Source organism: Lepidochelys kempii, chromosome 9 (assembly GCF_965140265.1).
Source record: "Lepidochelys kempii isolate rLepKem1 chromosome 9, rLepKem1.hap2, whole genome shotgun sequence".
NCBI classification, from domain to species: domain Eukaryota; kingdom Metazoa; phylum Chordata; order Testudines; family Cheloniidae; genus Lepidochelys; species Lepidochelys kempii.
In genome coordinates this window covers 7,325,420-7,344,413 of record NC_133264.1, presented here as the reverse complement: position 1 = coordinate 7,344,413, position 18,994 = coordinate 7,325,420, and the positions used below count along the sequence as shown (strand labels likewise).

The following is an 18,994-nucleotide window of genomic DNA, read 5'->3' as shown; positions in this document are numbered from 1 at the left end:
CTCATCTCCCCCTCCCAGCCTCCCCAAACAGCAGCTAGTTGAGGACTCCCTGATAGCAGCCTCTCCCGGCACCCCCTGCTGCCTTCCCCCCACCCCACGCCTGGCCCCCCTGCCCTGCTGGCTCTGGGGTTTGCTACCTTTCAGCTCAGATCCTTTCCCTTGATGAGCAGCTAACTGAATTATAAATCAAAGGCAAACGGCTGGGCGAGTGAGGGCGGGGGGTGGGGGCCTCCATTAGCGCAGCCAGGCACGATTACCGTGGCTCGGCGCTATTAAGCTCCCAACGAGCTGAAATTCCCAATTGCTGAAATGGGTTGAATAATCTAAAGCGCCCCACGTGGAGTGGTTGCTGCGGGTCAGGCTGCACTGCTGGCTTCGCGGCTCAGAGCAGCTCCCGGCCGCACTGGGGTGGGGGTGGCTGGGGTGCAGCTCCCCAAGAGTGCAGCAGGCCCTCCCCGGGGGTGCAGGCACCAGCAGGCTCAGGATCATGGGGCTGCCGGTCACATCTCTTCAGTGCTTAGATCTAGCTCCCTCCATCCAGCTGAGGTGCCCCCCGCTTTAGCCCAGGACTGGGCGTGGTCCGGATGCTCCCCTGCACGTCCCCTGCTTTACCGCAGAGCTGAGTGTGGCTTGCACACTCCCCTGCATGTCCCCCCTTTACTGCAGAGCTGAGTGTGGCTTGCACACTCCCCCCCATGTCCCCCCTTTACCCCAGGGCTGGGCGTGGCCCGCACGCTCCCCTGCGCATCCCCACCTTTGCCCAGGCTGCTTGCTTCCCTCCTTTGCCCAGGGCCTTGGGGACAGGCCCATCCATTGTTCTCAGGGCAGGAGCCAGATTCAGTGAGCCCCCCCACCCCAGCCTCCGATCAGCTCTTCCCCCAGGACTCAGTCGAGATCCCGGCCCAGATGACCAGACGCACGCGGCCGGGCAGCCTCTGAGAAGCTGTTTCCTGGCTGACACACTGGGCTGGCTGTGACCCATGGCCCCGTGGACTCCCCATGTGCGGGCTCCGCTGCTGGGCTCAGCCCACTGGGACCCCCAGCGCAATGCAGCCCATGTGGGGACAGGCCTTCAGCCATGGCTGGGCTGATTTGGAGCCAGCTGGCCCGGCCCCCGTGGGAGAGGCTGTGGCCATGATTTGGAGCGCCCAGGCCAGCTGCCCCAATAATGGACGTAGCAGTAATAGCCGGGTGGGTTTAGCTGTCGAATACATCAGGCTGGAAGGGGCCATTATTTCCCCCCCAAGCCCGGCCACACTGCGCCTGTGTCATGCCAGTGCCTCAGGCTGGGGTGCAGCCCTGGCACTGCTCCCCTCCCAGCAGGAAGATTTCAGCTGTTCAGTGGCTCTCTGGACCCACTTCCCCCAGGAAGGGCACTGGGGACAGCCTGCTGGGCCGGGCGCTGGCTCCCTGCCTCTGCTGCTTCGGTGCTCGGCTTCCCCGTGGCAGCCTCTGGCTTGGGAGGGGGGCCACTGAGAGCAGATCTGGCTCCCGCCCTATGCTGCTCCTCTAAGGGGGGTGGCTCCGCGGTGACCCCCAGGGTGGAGGGGCTGGATTTCACTCCTGCGGCCCCCCGTGAGAGGTGAACGAGAAGGGCCAGCGTGGGGGGCATGGTGGGGCGCCGTGCCTGGGGTTGGGAGCCAGGTGAACATGGTGCCAGTCTCTCTGTGCCACACAGGTGGGCGCGGGAGGAGGGGGAGGTGCCCTGGGCAGAGATGCCAAGGGAGCCCATGGCAGGGGAGCTGGCATCCTAGCTTCCCTCAGAGGGCCATGGGGGCCCAGTATCTGGCTCAGCACTTTCAGAACCACTGGGGCAGGTCAGAGCTGGCAGTGTCCTTGGGGTTGCCCAATGCTGCCTCCTGCCCTGCTGCTGGATCCTGCCCTGCTCTACCAGCCAGAGTAGCCTCCAGCCCTCTAAGGTGTGCGGGCTCCGTTCGCCCAGCCCCGGGTGCCCCCATGGCTCAGCCCAGGGCTGTGCCAGCCAAGGGGGTGCCTGACACTCTTGTCTCTCCCAGCTGGTGCTGTTCTCCGGGAAGCTGAACACCATCGCCGCCATTGTGACCATCTTCTTCCTGCTGGTCTACGCCACCATTGACCTGGCCTGCCTGGCCCTCGAGTGGGCGTCAGCCCCCAACTTCAGGTACCCGGACCGGGGTGGGAGGTGGGGGGGGGAAGAGACTGTGGCAAGAAGACTGTCTGCTAGCGGGGTGTCCAGGAGCGGCTGGCACACCCCCGTGCCGTGCCCCGCCTGGTAACCCCTGACTCGCAATGCCACTAGTGCCCCCAGGCAGTGGGAGGCCAGGCTGGGCTGTTAATTAGGTACCCCCATCCCCTCCAAACCCACCAGGGAGGGAGGGCAGGCCTTTCCCCGCCAGCCGGCACTGGGTTAGAATCTGCCAGCCCCACATCCCCTCCCCCACCCCGCCACCCTTCCCCAGGCTGTGTGCGTGGAAGAAGCAGGTGGAGTGGAGGGATGGACTGGACGGGGCTTAGGTCCCCCTAGCCCTGCGTTGGCAGCCGCTGCCACCTAAGTCCCCCCTCTTGGGTGCCCCGTGCTTGGCAGACGGGGGCAGGAGCTTGGCCAGCAAGCGACACGTACGCAGGGGTTGTGCGGGTCATGCTGTCTCCCCTCTGCCCCACCTCCCTGGGACTGGGGGGCAGAGATGCTCTCCTGGCTTGGTCAGCCCTCCCCAGAGCAGGGATCTTAGCCTGCACCGAGGTATCAGAGGAGATTCCCCCCTGCTTCTCACCGATGAACCTCCCCCCTGCTGGGCGCGAACCAATCAATGTGAGCCCCCACCCCCAGCGCGGTGTGATCTCGTGGTGTTGGGGGTGGGGGGGCGCGTGTGATCAATCCTGCCCACCTCTAATCCCATCAAGCCGAGCAGGGCGCTGGGTAATAAGCATTTATGAGGCTGGTTAAAAAGCTTTTGCCCTTGAGCAAATACCGTTTTTAGTCAGGGAAAAAACCAACCGCCCAATGGAAACACAAGCCCCGAGCGCGCCGGGCGATTGGTGGGAAATTTATGGCTCGCGTCCTGCTGCGCTCCTGGGGCAGCATGCCAGGCAGGGCTGGAGTAAGCCTTCCATTAGCCGTAATTAAACCGAGGGAGAGCCCAGCCTCCTTCCTGGAACAGCACGGCCGCCCGCTGCCCTGCCCCCCAGCAAAGGCAGGGCGCTGCCGGGGGGCAGCGGGGCCTGCTCAGGAGGAGGAAGGTGGCTGGGTGGTGAAGACCCAGACAGAGTCCTGGGCTCTGGCCCCATTCCCCTTGGTCCAGCCACTGCATTGCTCAGGGTTCACCCGTGCAACAGGGGTGGGTCCCCTTCTGCAGGGGAAGGGGCTAGAGGCTGATATGAGGACCCCATGGTTAGAGTCTAGGAGACCCAAAGGCGGCCCAGGGAGGGGGACGTCCTATCACAGGTCAGGGCAGAACCCAGCTCTGGTAAGCCTCAGAAAACGTCTTAACCACTAGCCTGCGCTGCCTCTCCCTACTGACATTCCCCTCCCCGCCCCCGTTAGCTGGTGCGTGCATCCAGGCTGGGAGCGTGTGGGGCAGGGACTCTCTCTCCATGGGCACGTGCAGCGCCTGGCATAATGGGGTCCTGACTGCGGTGGGGTTCTCCAGGTGCTAACTACCAGACCCGGCTGCTGGAGGGGAAGAGCGGGTGCTGCGCCTATGGGGTGGATGCCACAGGTTTCCCAGGCCTGGAGAAAATGGCACTTGAATTAGGAAGAGTCTAGTGAAAACGGCCCAGTCTCTGTCCGTTTTTTGTGCCCGGGCCCAGGGGTGACGTGCTGAAGTTAATGGCTGGGAGTGGCACAGCCCTCCAGAGGCCAGGGTTCCTGTGGTTGGCATGGCTCAGGCTATGGCGCCCCTGCCTGCAGGGGACCTGGGGCTGGGGGCTGGCACTTCTAAGGCACCCTGGTGTGGAGTGTGGGCAGGGCTCCGCGCGTCAGGCTGATCCTGTCTCACTCCTCCTCGGTGTGGCACAGCCCGCATGGCCTGGTGCTTGCTGAGAGCTGCTCTCCCTGTCTTGCGCTGCCCAGCGTTAAATGGCAATGGCGCCAGCAGCCTGTCTGCACTGTGGCTCCCTGCATTGCCATTGCAATGGAGAGGCATTTGCAGGCATACTAAGGAGGAGCCTGCTGTGCCATGGGGACCCAGGTGAGGGGCCTGGCTGTGGGGGGCAGCACCTCAGTGGGTTCTCCCTGGGTACCTACTGTTTATGTCAGCGCTGATCTCAGCCACTTCACTCTGCACAAACCTGCACTGTCCTCCCTGGGCCCCAAACCAGACCCCAGAGCGTCTCTCACTGCTGGGCAGAACCCCTGGGCCCAGAGTGGGCCCCACTCCCTGGACAACAGCCACTGCCACCCTGGAGGAGACCATTGGTCCATCTGGTCTGGTATCCTGCCCCCGGGCCTGGTCTGTCCTGTTCAGTCCCCGGGGTATCTGAGCACCTTCCGGCAGCTCATGGAGCTAGGGGTGCCATGGGGTGCCCTCACCGGGGTCATTCCTCTTTGTGCGGGCCATGCCCTGCATGGGGAGGTTGGTCTGGGACCGGCCCCTGAGAAAGCCCTGAACTGATGAGCCTGACCCTGGTGGTGGAGAGTTCCTCTGGCCCGAGGAGCAGAGCTGCTGACCACGGTCCCAATCCAGAGCTCAAGGCTCTTCTGGATACCCTGGGCCCAGGGCATGGAGCGCCTTGACGGGGAGGAGCCGAGGCCTTGAGCATGGCCCTGTTCTGCATGGGTGGGGTGGGCTTGCGGTAGCCTGTTGCCAAGGTGTTGCAGAGTGCTGGACTGGCTGGCGTTTGCTGAGGCCTCAGTGCCCAAGCCTGGCACATGGCTGTCGTCCTGCTGAGAGGTGAGAATAACCGAGGTCGGGGCGTCGTCCGCGGTGGGACCATCTCCCACTCAGCCGCAGAGGGGGGAGGCGTTACTCATGGATGCTGCTAGGCGAGAGCTCAGTGTCTTCCGGGAACCCAGCCGCCTCCTGACCCCAGGCTGACTCAGCCAGCTGCGGTCGTGCAGAGCAGACTGTGCCGTAGCTGCAAACTCTGCCGGGAGCTGTCCTCTGCCCACCCGCGTCCCCGCTAGCTGGCTTGGTTCAGCCGCTGTCAGGAGCTGAGCTTGGCTGAGCCCTGGGCCAGCCGAGTGACGGTGGGGCCCTGCGTGTCCCCTGGTCGTGGCTTTCCAAAGAGCCTCTGGGCTGCCCAAGGTCTTGATTCTCCTGCGGGATGAGGTGCCAGCCTGTCTCTGCCCCGGCTGGAACGCCACCATCCCCGTGGGGCCAGGCTCCAGTGCAGGGCCCCAGAGCAGAGACAGGGCAGGTGACGGTGGCTTGGCCAGGGGTGGCAGGAAGCTGTGCCAGGCAGAGGGGACAGCGTGAGAAGATGCCCCGTGAGTTCCCGGGGCTGGGGCGAGAACGGAGAGCTGGCAGGGAGAGGTAGCCCCAGAGCCGGATGGTGGGGGCAGCCCCGAGCATGTGCTGAGGGGTGGGCAGCTGGGCTTGGTTAGAGTGGGGCTGGGGCTGGCCTGGCTAAAGGGCTCTCGGCCTGCCCCATCCTGCATCTCCCCCTCCCTCTGCATCGCTCTCCCCCTCCCCTGCCTCAATGCAGCATTCTCCCCACCCTTCCCCACCGCTTGGCTCCCCCTCCTGCTCCTCGCCGACATGCGAAATAAAAAGGGGATTTTAATTACCTTTCAGCAAAAACAACAATTAGAGAAAATAACAGCTTCTGCGGGCCCGCCTCCTCTTTGCTCCCGTGCCACGCCGGCTTGGGCGCCCTGGTCTGCTGGCACCCATCTGGCTGGCTCCGACTGCGTCTCGTAGTGGAGCTGCCCCGTGGGCCGGGGCTCTTCACCTGTTCTAGCCGCGCTCTCTCTCTCTCTTAAAGGTTAAGGGCCTGGGGAGCGGGTTCTGCTCCACGTTCGTGGCTCATGGATCTGGAGTGCAGGACGGCTCCATCAACGCTGTGCCTGCCGGGATCTCCCCTGCTTGGGGAGAGGCATGAAAGGGCGGGAGCCAGGGTGCCCAGGGGGGAGCCCGTCTGAGTCTGCAGCCAACCTGAACTGAGCTCTGAGCAGGTCAACCTGCCCCACTCACCGCAGTGATGGCGTTCACTCTGAAACCTACTGGTGGCCATTCACATGGTGCTAGGGTGTCTTACTGCCCTGCTAGCAGAAGCTGTCAGCTCCATGCATATCCCCCAACCCCAGTGCTGTCCCCCACCTCCCACCATGCACTGACCTGTGGCTAGGATTGGAGACGCCCCAGCCTGTGCGTGCCTCCTTCAGCGCCCCTAGGGTGAGGGGTCCGGAGGGCTGGGGAGCAAGTAGTGCGGGAGGAAAACTCAGTGCCCCCCGGAGGCAGCACGTCTCTTTCCAGCCAAGCGGCCAGGCCCCTCCCCTACCGATTCCCAGGGGCCAGGGTCACTGGCGTGGATGGGGGGTGTGGGGGGTTGCCACGGCGATTGGGGGAGCTGCGGCTGGAGCGACCTGGGGAGGGGGCCCCTTGGCAGCGCTGAGGCGGAGAGCAATTTTTGCAGCTGGCTGCATTAGCGCAGGCGGGGGTCTGCTGGAGATGGTAATTGCCGGCGCCGGGCCCTGCCTAATGGATGTTGTGATTAAGCTCTTATTATGGAGCGGGAGGTGGGAGGGGGTGGGTGGCGATTGTGGGGGGCACGCGAGCAACTCATGGCTTTGGAGATGGAAGGAGAGAGCCTGGGGTTTCTCTGCACACCCCCCGCCGCCCAGCCCCACTGGAACAGCAACCCACCCACTCCACGGCACTCACAGGCCCTGCCTCACATGGCCCCTTCCCCTCCCAAGGAGGTGCCACGGTGGGCCACTCAGCTGCCCCCTAGGCCCTCCCGCACCCCCAGCCACAGCCTCTTCTCTCCCCTCAGCTGTCCTGAGCTCCCCACTCCAACGTAGCTTCCCCTCCGGGCACCTGCCCGAGAAGGGGGCGCTGCGCCCCCCAAAACTTCCCTGGGGTAGGGAAGTGTCCATCAGCTCCTCTGGCAGAGGAGAGGGGGACTGAAGCAAAGGATAGCTCAGGGTCACATGCCACAGCTGTATGAGAACCCAGGAGTCCTGATTCCCAGACCCCGCCCGCCCCGCTCTAACCCACTACACCCCCTCCACCTCTGAGAGCTGTGCACAGAACCCAGGAGTCCTGACTCCCAGGCACCCCCACTCTGCTCTAACCCACTACACCCTCCTCCCCTCTGAGAGCTGTGCACAGAACCCAGGAGTCCTGACTCCCAGGCACTCCCGTTCTAACCACTAACCCCTCCCAGAGCTCAGTATTACATGCCCATGCTGAGCAAATCCCCCACTTCCCTCCCGCCCCCGCAGTGACGGGGCCAGGCAGGTGACAAATAGCTTTTACCTCCTGCCCACTGCAGCCACCTGTAGCTGCCCAGATGCCGAGCCTGTCCTCCAGTCCGCTGAGGGCCCTTGGGCTACGCCTTGGCTCAGTGTGAGTTGTGATCGCCTCTGGCCGGCCTCCCTTGCTCTCCAGGCCGGCTCAGTAGCCATCAGCTAGTCCGCAGCTGATGCCAGTCCCCGCCAACTCCCGGGGCCGTGGGCAGAGGAACAGGGGTGGGAACGCCTGGCCATGCCCTGCGCCCTGTGATCACAGCAGCCTGGCACCCAGCAAGCCCAGAGGGGGCCACTCCCGCCCGGTTGGGGCCACTTCATGCTGGCTCCTGCAGCCACAACACAGCCCTGGGTCAAGCCACCCGCTGGCTCTCCTGGGCTGGGCAAGGTGCAAGCAGGGGACGGGGACCGCTGCTGAGGCCAGCATACTGCCTGGCCAGGGGGCTAGAGGCTGGCAGAATGAGGTGGTGGGTCCCAGCCCTGCCGCACTCAAGAGCGCCAGGGCGACCACAGCCAGCTCGGCACAAGTGGAACTGGCTTTGTAGCCCCCAGGCTGGCGGGTGCTCCTTCCGGCTGCTCCCTGCAGAGGGCGCTTGGCTGGCGGCACCCGCTCTGGAGGGAAAGGGAGGCCTTCAGGCGCTGGGCCACCGGTCCAGCCCCATTGACACCCTCCGTCTTTGGGAAATAAGGGGCTTTGCCTTCACTTTCCCTGGTTCTCCTTCTGGTCCTCAGTTCTCTCGGAAACATCCTCTCCCTTAATTTCCTGTCGCCCCCCTTCTGGGCCCCCCATGTGCCCCTCTCCCTCCCCACCTTGCCCTGCTCTGGATCCTGCAGCCTGGCCTTTCCTAGGAGGCTCCTCCTCTGGGCTTGCTGGAGCGCTGCTTGTGTTCCTGCCAGCCCCTCTCTCCTCCATTGCAGCTGCCCCGGGTAGCGGGCAGATGGCAGCAGCGCGCTCTGCCCATGCCACCCGCGGGCACCAGCAGCAGACTCCTGTGCTGGGCGGTTCTGCAGTTTCCAGACCAGCTGCTCTGGGGAGGCCAGGCCTCCTGCCTCAGAGGCCACGGATCTGTCGTCACTCAGTGCCCGAGTGGGATTGCACTTGGTCAATCTGGCTTCAGCCTTGGCCCCCAGGGCCGTTGGTGGGGGTCCCGCTTTGCCATGGTCGGAAGGGGCGAGGAGGGGGGGCATTTTCCCCGAGTGCTCCCCGCCTTCCCAAGCCCTGAATTCGCCCCATGCTGAGCCGTGCGGCCAAGGGCAGGAACGGCCCCTGGAGGATCTGCTCCAGCGAGTGCCGCTCGCCGGGCGCGCCCGTGCCAGGGGTTGGCGCTGATTCAGCCTGCAGTCTGTTGGCGGCGCAGTGGGTAATGAATTGTTTATGACCCGTGGCTCGGCTTTGCAATGAGCTGAAACGTGTCAGATAATAAGTTGTTTATAAGCCGTAAATCTGGGGCACAATAAACCAAAGTCGGGTTGTTTAAGCATGAGTTGTGAGCTGATGCCCCATTGGACCGGGCATTGATGATGAGTTGCGAGCTGGCGTCCCATTGGCTAGCGGTTCGGCGCCGAGGCACGGGCATGGCTTCCGTTGGGCGGCGAGCTGATGATGAGTCCTGAGCTGCGAGCCCATTGGGCAGCAGGTTGGTGATGCGTCGTGAGTGCCAGTCTCATTGGGTAATGGCTTGATGATGAGTTGTGAGCTGAAGTCCCGTTGGGTAATGAATTACGCGGAGACATATTTGCTTGGGAGAAGTAAATCTGGTCTGCACATTGTTGCCGAGTTGTGATTATATTGTACCACGCTCTGTAAATCACGGATAACGCCTTGATATACGGCGCCGAGAGCAGGTTGTAATTGAAACCAAATGCAGGCAACTCAGTGGCGCGGCGTCTCTCCAGCAGGGCCGCTTTGCTTCCCGCACAGAGCGAAGCCGGGCAGCGATGCCCAGGGTGCAGCGTAGCTGGCACTTTGGGATGCCCTGGAGCTTCCCTGTCGGAGCCGTCTCCACCTCCCTGGAGCTTCCCTGCTGGAGCCGTCTCCAGAACTCCAACTCACCACCATAATCATCCCCAAAGAGCTCTCGCGGTCTGCCAGTGGTAGGTGGCGTTTGTGACCTCACGGGCTGACCTAGGCTTGGGATCCCGGACTCCGGGGTTCTGATTCTGTCTTTGGACAAGTCACTCCCCCGCTTTGCCTCAGTTTGCCCACCTGTGAAATGGGGACGATGCTCTGTGCCCATTTCCCAGGTAGATGAGGGATGAAGAGGTTAATGGGTCCAAGCCTCATGGCAACGGGATTCCCAGCCTTTGGCATGATCGCTGGCTCCCTCCCTCTCTCACTCAGATGGGAGATGGGGGTCCCCTTGGTATCTCACTAGGGTGCCACTTCCTGCAGCACCTGTGCACTGAGCTCCCCCAGTGTGAGGAATTGCAAGCCCTGTGAGGGTTTCCTCGGCCAAACGCTGCCCTTTTGTTCAGCCCGGAAAGGAGATTCTCAAGAGGGAATGTGCCTCAGAGTTGTCCCCCTGCATGGTACGCTCCTGCTGCTTTAGGGCATGGCTCTGGCTCTGTGACCATGAATGGAGCACAGGTGCAGGCAAGAACATCTGTTGCAACAATGTGTATCTCTGATCATTCTAGACTGCAGTGTCTAAGGGCTAGACCCCAGCCTAGCGTCTGTTACTGCTCCCCAGTGCTCCTGGCAAATAGCTGGCCGTTATGGGGCAAGCAGCATAATGGGATAATGGGAAGCTGTTCTCGGGTGCGATCCCGGCGCTCACCCCTTACCCTGGGGCTAGGCAGAGGTCAGAGGAGGAGAAATCTCAGGGAGCCGGGGAGCAGCAGCAGGGCGAGAGGAGCTGGCCAGCTGCAGCTCATGCACATAGCCTGTTGCTGGGGGCGGCTGCTTCAGCCACACAAGGACACATCAGGCATGTTCCCTCCAGGCCGCGGCTGTTCGCTGCTCTGCCCAGAGCAGCACTGGGCTCGTTTTCGCACAAAGAGCAATTAGCGGCTTCCGATGTAATTAGCTAACGATCAAGCAGCCTGACACATAAGGAGAGTGGGCTGCCTGGCTGCAGTCTCCTCTCCCAGCCCTACGCTTGCCGAACCACCCGCCCGATTCACGCAGGATGCTGGGCTCAGGCTTTGGGGGCAACGGCCCTGAGCACCCCTTCCTGTTCACTAGGACATGCTCAAACCCTCTCATGGGGAGAAGCCCCAGAGCTCGGGCCGGTGAGCAGGCAGAAGGGAGCCCCCAGTTCCCCAGCCTTCGGAAACCAGAGAGGTGGCCTGGCCCGGTGAGATCTGGCGTTTGCCCCATAGATCTGAGTGCTGGGCGGGCAGGGCGCTGGGCTGGGCGTGGCCTGTGATCTGGTGAGATGTGAAGCAACAGGGTTAAAACTCAGAGGGGGCTAGTGGCAGTGGCCCAACTCTGCGCCCTCCCCCGGCAGACGTGTGCCCACATCCACACACACGTCTTCAGCGTCTCCCCAAAGGGGAGCTGGGCAGCTCTGCATGGAGGCACGGGAGCAGACAGGCTCGAGGAGCTCAGGATAGTTTCAGGTGTGTCTGGGGTCCCGCTGGCCCAGCTGTCCAAGAACCAATTACTAAGTGGATAGTAATTGACAGTCCCTGTCCCGCTCCAGTTTGCTGGGCACCGCAGCCAGCTGGGGAAGCCAAGAGGCCTCCATGAGAAGGAATTAATGATCCAGACACATTTTGAAGGAAAATAAGCCCCGAATTTGGCTTGACACAATCCTCCCCCTGAAGATCCGTGGGAAAACTGAGGCCTGGGGTCACACAGGGAGCCAGTGGCAGAGCTGGGAAGGGGCCTGTGAGGAAGCGGGACTGTTCTTAATGTTTCCTTTGAATGTTGTGGGGGTGCCTCAGTTTCTTAAGTATCTAGGTGGTGGGATAAGGGTGTATGATTGTTGCAGAGCCCTAGAGGGCAGGTGTGTGCAGGGGTCTGGACACAGAGAATGGCCGACACCCTGTTTCCTGGCAACTGATGGCCTGGCCCTTCCCCCCTGCAAGGTGAGAGCTAAAGGGTTGGAGAACAAAGGAATCAGGTGCCCTCCTGGCCCTGGAATGGGACAAAGCCCAGAGGAGGAGGGGCTGCAGAGAGTTTCAGTTTGGGGCTGGCTGGGGACATGGAGTGAATGGCAGACGTGGTTGTCTGGCTCCCTGCCCCCCAAAATGGACCCAGCTGAGGGGTCTTGTTCTCTGCACCTACAAGCTCTGTTTTAGACCATGTTCCTGTCGTCTAATAAACCTTCTGTTTTACTGGCTGGCTGAGAGTCACGTCTGACTGTGGCGTTGGGGGGCAGGACCCTCTGGCTTCCCCAGGACCCAGCCTGGGTAGACTCGCTGTGGGAAGTGCACGGAGGGGCAGAGGAGGCTGAATGCTCCGAGGTCAGACCCAGCAAGGTGGAAGCCGGGTGAGCTGTGTGTCCTGCAGACAGGCTGCTCCCAGAGAGGAGACTTCCCCAGGTCCTGACTGGCTGCGTAGGGAGCAGTTCCAGAGCAGCACCCGGGGACTTCATGACAGAGCCATGGGGCCTGATTCTCAGCCCCATGCCCCCTGCTCCAGCCCATGCTGTCTGGCCGTGGCGTGGGGCTGAGGCTAGGAGTCTCCCTCTTCTGTCAGCACCCTGCTGCCTGCCCCAGGGCTTCCCAGCCCCTCAGCCCAGAGCAGTGTGTCCCCTTGCAGATAGCTCCTCCTGGGCCCATCCTGCAGGGTGCTGGGTGCTTCCCCAGAGACGCTGCCAGGCCTGCTCCTGTAGCCTCCAGTGAGAGCAGAGGCAGTGCCGCAGAGCTCCGGATCGGGGCCCCTCAGCCTTGATTACGCGCGGGGAGCCTGGAGATGAAGGATAAAATGCCTTCCCCAATCGATCACTGCCGCTGTTATCAGACACCCGGCACCGGCTCTCCGTGGTGATTGGCAGGCCCCGGCGCTCCGAGTCATTGAATTCCCCTCACATCCTCCAGCCCTGCGTGCTCAGTGCTGCCCTTCACCCTGCCAGCAGGTGTCGGTGGGGGGCTGGTCCGGCTCCCATGCCCAGCCGCAAGGGGAAGGGACCCCGTGCCCGCCAGGAAGGGTGCCCTGGGCAGGGAACGCTCCTGCCGTGGGGGCTGAGGAGCAGACCGTGCGCCAGCACGCCCCTGGGCGGCCTGTGCCCACCCACAGCCCCCCCGGAGGGAGAGGATGGGTCCGTCTGGCTGCGCGGCCTGGCCTGCTGAGACCCCAGCCCAAAGCTCCATGGTACGGGCAATCGGGTCTGCCCCCGGCTCCCCACCCCGGGGCGACACAGGTGCTGCTGGGGTCGAGTGGCATGGTCCTGGCAGAGCGGGACTTGGGACAGTCTGCTCCCCAAGTGGGCTGGTCCCCCTCGGCTAATGCAGCGTCCCCATGAGGTGCTGGGATGGGGGTAGCTGGTATAGAATCATATCAGGGTTGGAAGGGACCTCAGGAGGTCATCTAGTCCAACCCCCTGCTCAAAAGCAGGACCCATACCCAATTAAATCATCCCAGCCAGGGCTTTGTCAGGGCTTTGGCACTCTGGTACCATGGCGCTTCCGGGTGTACACCTCCCCAGCACGTTTGCATCCAGGTGGGCCCTGGAGATGGGCCCTGGTTGAGGGCGGGAGGGACCTGGGGGAGCATGCATGTCACCTGCCAGCATCCTAAGAGTTAACATCCCAGCCGGCTCTTCTGCTGGGCTGGTGGGGGGAGCGTTTATGAGGATCGATTCCCCACTTAGCCGCAATCTCACTTTATTATTCACCTTTTTTCCCTTTAGAGCAGAAGCAACCCCCCCACACACACTGCCCCCGCCTCCCTCCCCTCTGGCCTTTGTCTCTGGTTTGCAGGGTTGTTGCTTGCGGCTGGGGGTGGGGAGCATCATTACCGGCCTTCCTTAAATCTTCCCAGGCAATCTTGCTCAGACAGCGGGTGAGATGAGTACTGGGTAATTAAGCCATATACGGCCCCCCCCAAGCTGAGCCCTGCGCCGGCCTTTTAATAACATGCACCATTGGAAATCCCAGACCCTCTCGAGCGCCGGCCCCGGACTGGGGAACTGTATTTCTACTGGGCTCATCCCCAGGTCCGACCCCCCGATCTCCCAAGTATGAAATTAGAACAACTAAGGATTGCCAGTGATAAAGCAGCCCATGAGAGCCTTCGGCCCATGCCTCCCATCCAGCCACTGCTGCGCTGGGGGGCTGGGGAGGGCTCTTCCCCATGGATGCTGAGTGGGGAGACAGCCAGGGTGTGGTCGGACTCAGGGCCCTGCTGGATGAAGGCAAGCGGCTGGCCAGCGTCTGTCCCGTTTTCACCAGCCAGAAGGCTGGGCTGGTGCCCGCTGGTGCCATGGAGCACGAGTGGCTCCTGCCATTGCGGGCAGCTGAGCTGTGACAGATTCGCCATGCCTGGCTGGTCGAGGTGGTGCCTGGCCTAGGAGGTCCATCCCACAGGCCCCAAGCGCTAGGTTTGGGATGGGGATTGGGAACCACCGGCTGTAAAGCCCGGCCCTGGCGTGGCCCTCTCCCGATGCCCCTTCCCAGAGGGGTCAGTCATGCTGGGTCCAGTTCTCCCCTTGGCTGCTCTCCTGGGGGAAAGATTCCCCCCCCCACCCCCGCACAAGTCCCCAGTTGGATTAGAACCAGCCCGACCCCGAGGCTACCCCCGCCTGAGCCCTCTCCCTGCCCCTGCTGACTAGCCCTGGGCTCCCTCTCGCTAGCCGAGGAGCCAGGTGCCTGCACGGCTCACGGCTCCTGTTGCCCGCGCTGAGGACCCATCTCTGCTGTCCCCTGCAGGCCCACATTCCAGTACTTCACCTGGCACACCTGCGTGCTGGGCATTCTGGGCTGCGGGGTCATGATGTTCCTCATCAGCCCCATCTACGCCTCGGCCAGCATGGCCTTCATGCTGCTGCTTCTGCTGGCCCTGCACTACCTGTCCCCGAGCAGCAGCTGGGGCTACATCAGCCAGGCCCTCATCTTCCACCAGGTAAGCGTGGGCGCCTCCCCCAGTTAGGTTAGCTGGGCCTGCCCCCTCCCAGGTGTCTCCCTCCCTGCTGGGGATCGGGGGCACCTTCCTCCCTCCCCTTGCCGCCTTGGGAGTCCCGGCTCCTTGCTCGTTCAGAGCAATCCCCTGCCCCGGCGCAGCCTGGGCCTGGCCCCATTCCCCAGCGCTGGGCTCACGCTCCCAGCGGCCTCCCCAGCCCCAGGGCGGGAGCCACTTCGCCCGCCCAGCCTGTCATTTCGAGGTGTCAGATCACCTATGAAAACTCCCATTAGAGCTTAACGGACGCTGCGCGGAGCACCGGGGCGGCGTTCGGGAGCTCACTCCTCATTGCCGTTCCGCCAGGCAGTGTGAGTGGAACGGGAGCGGGGGGTCTCCTCTCACTGACACAGTGTAAATCCGGGGGGACCCTGTGGGGTCAGTGGGGCTGCTCCAGAGTCACACGCTTCAGGGAATGGCCAGCTGCCTTTGATGGCAGGTGGTATCCTAGCAGCGGGCACCATCCTAGCAGCGGGCACTGTTCCCGGTGGGAGCCACACCCAGAGGCCGCAATCTCACATTACTCCACAGGCCTCGGCGGTGTCACTCCTGATGACGCCAGTGTGAGATCAGTCGGGCTCCTAGTCTGTGGGGCTCAGGGAGCTGGCTGGGTGGGGTGAACGTGGCTCAGGCAAGGGTATTTAGGTTCCTAATTTCCATTGAAAGCAATGGCGTGAGGCTTGGAGGAACTGGGCTGTGCCATTTGCATTGCTCTGGCCCCGGGGCACCACTCACACCCCCCAGGAGCGAGGGGGAGAGCAGGGAAAGCCACTGAGGCTCACTAGAAGTGAGTGGGGGCAGGTGCCTGCCTTCCCCCCTGGCATGGAGGGACCCAGAGCCCTGGCCTCTGCAGGGGACTAAAGCCACCCATACCTGCAGCACATGGTGTGAGCCGCGCCTGTGCTCTGGGGGTGTCCCTGGGGTGGGGGTGGAGGAGCTGCCACCAGTGGGGTGCTGAGTTACAGAGAATCAGGATGTTGTTTTCTTGGGGCTGAAAGGAATGGGGGGGGTGTAAAATGCGGGGGAGGGGGTGGACAACTTCCAGCATAGGAGGAAGCAAGCTCCTGACCTGCTTCAGCCCAACCTACCTAGCACCTCCCCCTCCCCAGGTGTGTCCTGTCCTTCTCCCCCCTCCCCCCCATGCAGCAATCTTGTCCATTTCATCCCAAAGCTCACGGGTCCCCAGGATCAGAGCTATGGGACAGGCCCTTTGCCGGGCCAGACCCCAGACTCCCCCGGGTCTCACTTCAGGGGAGGCCACACACCTCCATAGCCTGGACCACTGGGGTCCAGCCCTCCTGCTTCACCCTGTGAGCTCCGTCCAGAGAGTCCAGCTGAGACGGACCCTGGTAGAGACTTGTCCACCCTGTAGGGATTAACGCACTAGTATTTGCAGTGACGCTCAGTGTCAAAAACCGTCAGGTTTATCAGTCAGTTGGTCGCAGCCTAGGAAGTCCTTAGATGAGCTCAGAGAACTGAAGGTTAAAGCATAGTCCAAGCCCATCCTGGTTAGCTCAGAGCCCAGCCAAGCTATAATGAACTCCATGTTCAGACTTGTGTCTCTCTCTCTCTCTCTCTCTCACTCTGACCTCCAGGGGCAGTTCCCAGGTGAGAGGCCCGACTCTTTCCAACAGCCAACTCCGATCCCTCCACCTCACTCCTTCCCAGTTCTTTGTTCTCGAGCTGGGGGATTTTGCTCAGTTTCCCTGCTGAGCGGTGGGGAAACCCCTCTCCCTCTGGGCATCAGTTGCCAGGTGTCAATGTCCTGGTGACTGGATTTGCCATGATCTTCTCAGATTTTCCACTCAGATGGGGTCAGCCTCGGTCAGTCCTTTTAAGGATCCATTCAGGCTCAGACGGGTGACATTCATACCCATGTCTCTCTCTCAGCCTGCCCTGAGAGCAAAGGGTTCCTTTTCCCCGGCCACTGGGTAGCCATGCGAAATACAGGAGAAACTGAGGCACACATGGGGTCATAAAAATGTCACAGTAAATTCCCACTTCATCACACAAACCGTCTGGAAGTCAGTGCCTACGAGAGCCTCACCTCTGAAATGCAGCCACCTCTGGGGTAGAACATGGCAGCTATCTACCATGCAGCCATTTAAGGCAGGAAGCAAAAAAGACTTTGCAAGGGGAGACCAGTGGTGAGCAGGGCTCAGGAGCTGTATGAAATCCAGCTGGGGGGTCCTGTAACAAACAGGCAAAGGGCCAAGCTGCCCAGGCCCGGGCCCCCACGTCTTTGGGGCTGGTGTGAAGCAGTGATGGGCTCCTAGGCGTGCCACAGACAGGCCCTGGCAGTGGGGTAGCACCCGCACTGAGCTAGGCACTGCCCACAGGCAGAAACAACAGCTCCCGCCATCCCTGGTGTGGCTGGGGGCTGCTTGGCAGGCTGCAGAGATAGCGCCACCCGCAGGGGCTGGGCCTTGAGTGGTGGGACACTCCCGTTTGGCCAGCCCCTGCCAGTTGGGCTCGCCCAGTCACCCCTTGGAACTGGGGTCCAGTGGGAGTTAGGCACCAAAACCCCTTTCAGGAGCTGGACCTCAGGCCCCTGGTGGCTCTTCGCCAAGCCCCTCCTTGGGGCAGAATCATTCTGGCCATGGGGTGCCCATAACTGTCTGCAGCCTCCTTGGGGTGGGGGGGTCTCACCTCCCCAGGGGGTGATGCCTGAGGCTGTCTGCGCCCGTGGGGCAGTGTGTGCCCTAGTGTAGACGGGGCTTGGCGGCTGGTGGGACTTGGCGGGGAAGACGCTGCAGCCCCGCCTTCCCCAGCGCTCACCCCACCCTGGCACAGGGCAGATACTGCCCCACTGGACTGGCACTGGCTCCCAATGGACCCCAGAGCTGAGTCGGCCCCTGTTCCTTGTGCCGGGGTGAGTGGGAGGGGTAGGGGGCAGCTGGGTGCGGAGGTGCCTATGTCAGGTACACGTCCCTTCAGGCCGGCCAAGGGCTAACGAGATGCCATTGAATCTGGGGGGAGTCTATCCGCCCTGACTCTCCGCTCTGCCCCTGCCGCCAGGTCCGGAAGTACCTGTTGATGCTGGACGTCCGTAAGGAGCACGTCAAGTTCTGGCGCCCCCAGATGCTGCTGATGGTGCAGAACCCCCGGTCCAGCATCCAGCTGATCAGCTTCATCAACGACCTGAAGAAGAGCGGCCTGTACGTGCTGGGCCACGTGGAGCTGGCGGAGTTAGGTGAGAGCAGGGCCTGCTGCCCGGGCCCCCATGGCACAGAGGGGCTGGCACGCGGGGGCTGCCGTGGTGACAGAGCAAACCCCCGGGCAATCCAGGCCGTAGGGGAGCAGAGCTCAGGGGCTGGGGGTGACACTCTTGCAAGAGGGAGGAGACCTCGGACCTGAGCTCCCCCCGGGGGTGGGGCCTGGGGCTGGCAGCTCAGGGAAGGGGGCTGTTCTCACCACCAGCCTCAGCGCACAGGGGCTGACGCTGCCCCGTCTCTCCCCAGACTCCCTGCCCTCCGACCCCCTGCAGACTCACGCCGACTCCTGGCTCCTGCTGGTCGACAGGCTGAACGTCAAAGCCTTCGTGAATCTCACGCTGGCCAACTCGGTGAGACACGGCGTCCAGCAGCTACTCTTCATCTCCGGCCTGGGTGAGTCCCCGCCCACCTCGCGGATGCCGCTCGCCACCTGCAGCCCCCCCGGCCGCGTGGCCTGTGCTGGGCTCTGCGGGAGGGGGGCCCATGGCCCAGCCATCAGGGTTACCTCCTGCTGGTGCCTCTCCTGGCAGCTGTGGGGATGGGGCAGAGATGCCTGCCTGAACTGCCATGCCCGCTCCCTGCTCAGGGCAGCCGTGGGCCCTGGGCCAATGTAGCCTGGGATTGCCCATGTTCCCCCCTGCCCTCGGCCCCGTCCTGAGCTTGGGGGACACTCTGTGTGTGGGTGTCACGCCAGCCACCCCAGCCCTCCCCTGCCAGGTGGTGGGAGCCGATGGCGACAGAAAGCTCGGGCAGGACATGGCTTCGCTCCCCCTGGGAGGCCAGCTGGCTCATCCCCCCTCCTCTCTGGGAGAGCTGGAGCTGACGACCCCTCCTTGCCCAGGGCATGGTGCTCAGCCGGGGCAGAGCGCGAGGGCTGGTGTCACAGACCCACAGGATCGGGGCCATAGGCCCAGCTTTGGAACAGTCTCTGGGAGGCCCCCTGCAGTGTTCCAGACTCCCGAGGGATCTCATCTTCCTCCAGGGTGAGCCCCACGGCTTCACCGCCTCCTTAGGCTGGGCCTGGGCCTGCTTCTCACGTGAGCTCGGCTCAGCCAGCCCCACTGAGGCAGAGCCCTGAGGGAGACCTGTACAAAGTCAGGGGGCAACGCAGCCCTCCGCCAGCACCCAGCGCTGGTACCCAGACGGGTTTATTAGTCAAAGGACACAGCACAGGGCGGCCTTGGTGAGCCCAGAGAAAAGACGGTTACAGCCTGGCCCATCCTGGTCAGCCAGAACCCCAGCCCTCCCGCCGGTGACCTCTCTGTTTCCCTGTTCAGGTGTGAGTCCAGACAGCTCCCCACACTTAACTTCCATCTCGCCCCCTATCCT

The 18,994-nt window shown here is 62.9% G+C and overlaps 1 protein-coding gene across 1 annotated transcript in view; it reads left to right on the top strand.

Annotated features, from left to right (window-relative positions):
- SLC12A9 (solute carrier family 12 member 9) overlaps positions 1-18,994 on the top strand; it is a 53,316-nt gene that overhangs the window by 32,073 nt on the left and 2,249 nt on the right. The window contains exons 9-12 of the mRNA XM_073359156.1: positions 2,016-2,140; positions 14,204-14,396; positions 17,469-17,643; positions 17,912-18,058. Coding sequence (XP_073215257.1) covers positions 2,016-2,140; positions 14,204-14,396; positions 17,469-17,643; positions 17,912-18,058 — 640 coding nt within the window. The remainder of the gene's footprint in view (positions 1-2,015; positions 2,141-14,203; positions 14,397-17,468; positions 17,644-17,911; positions 18,059-18,994) is intronic.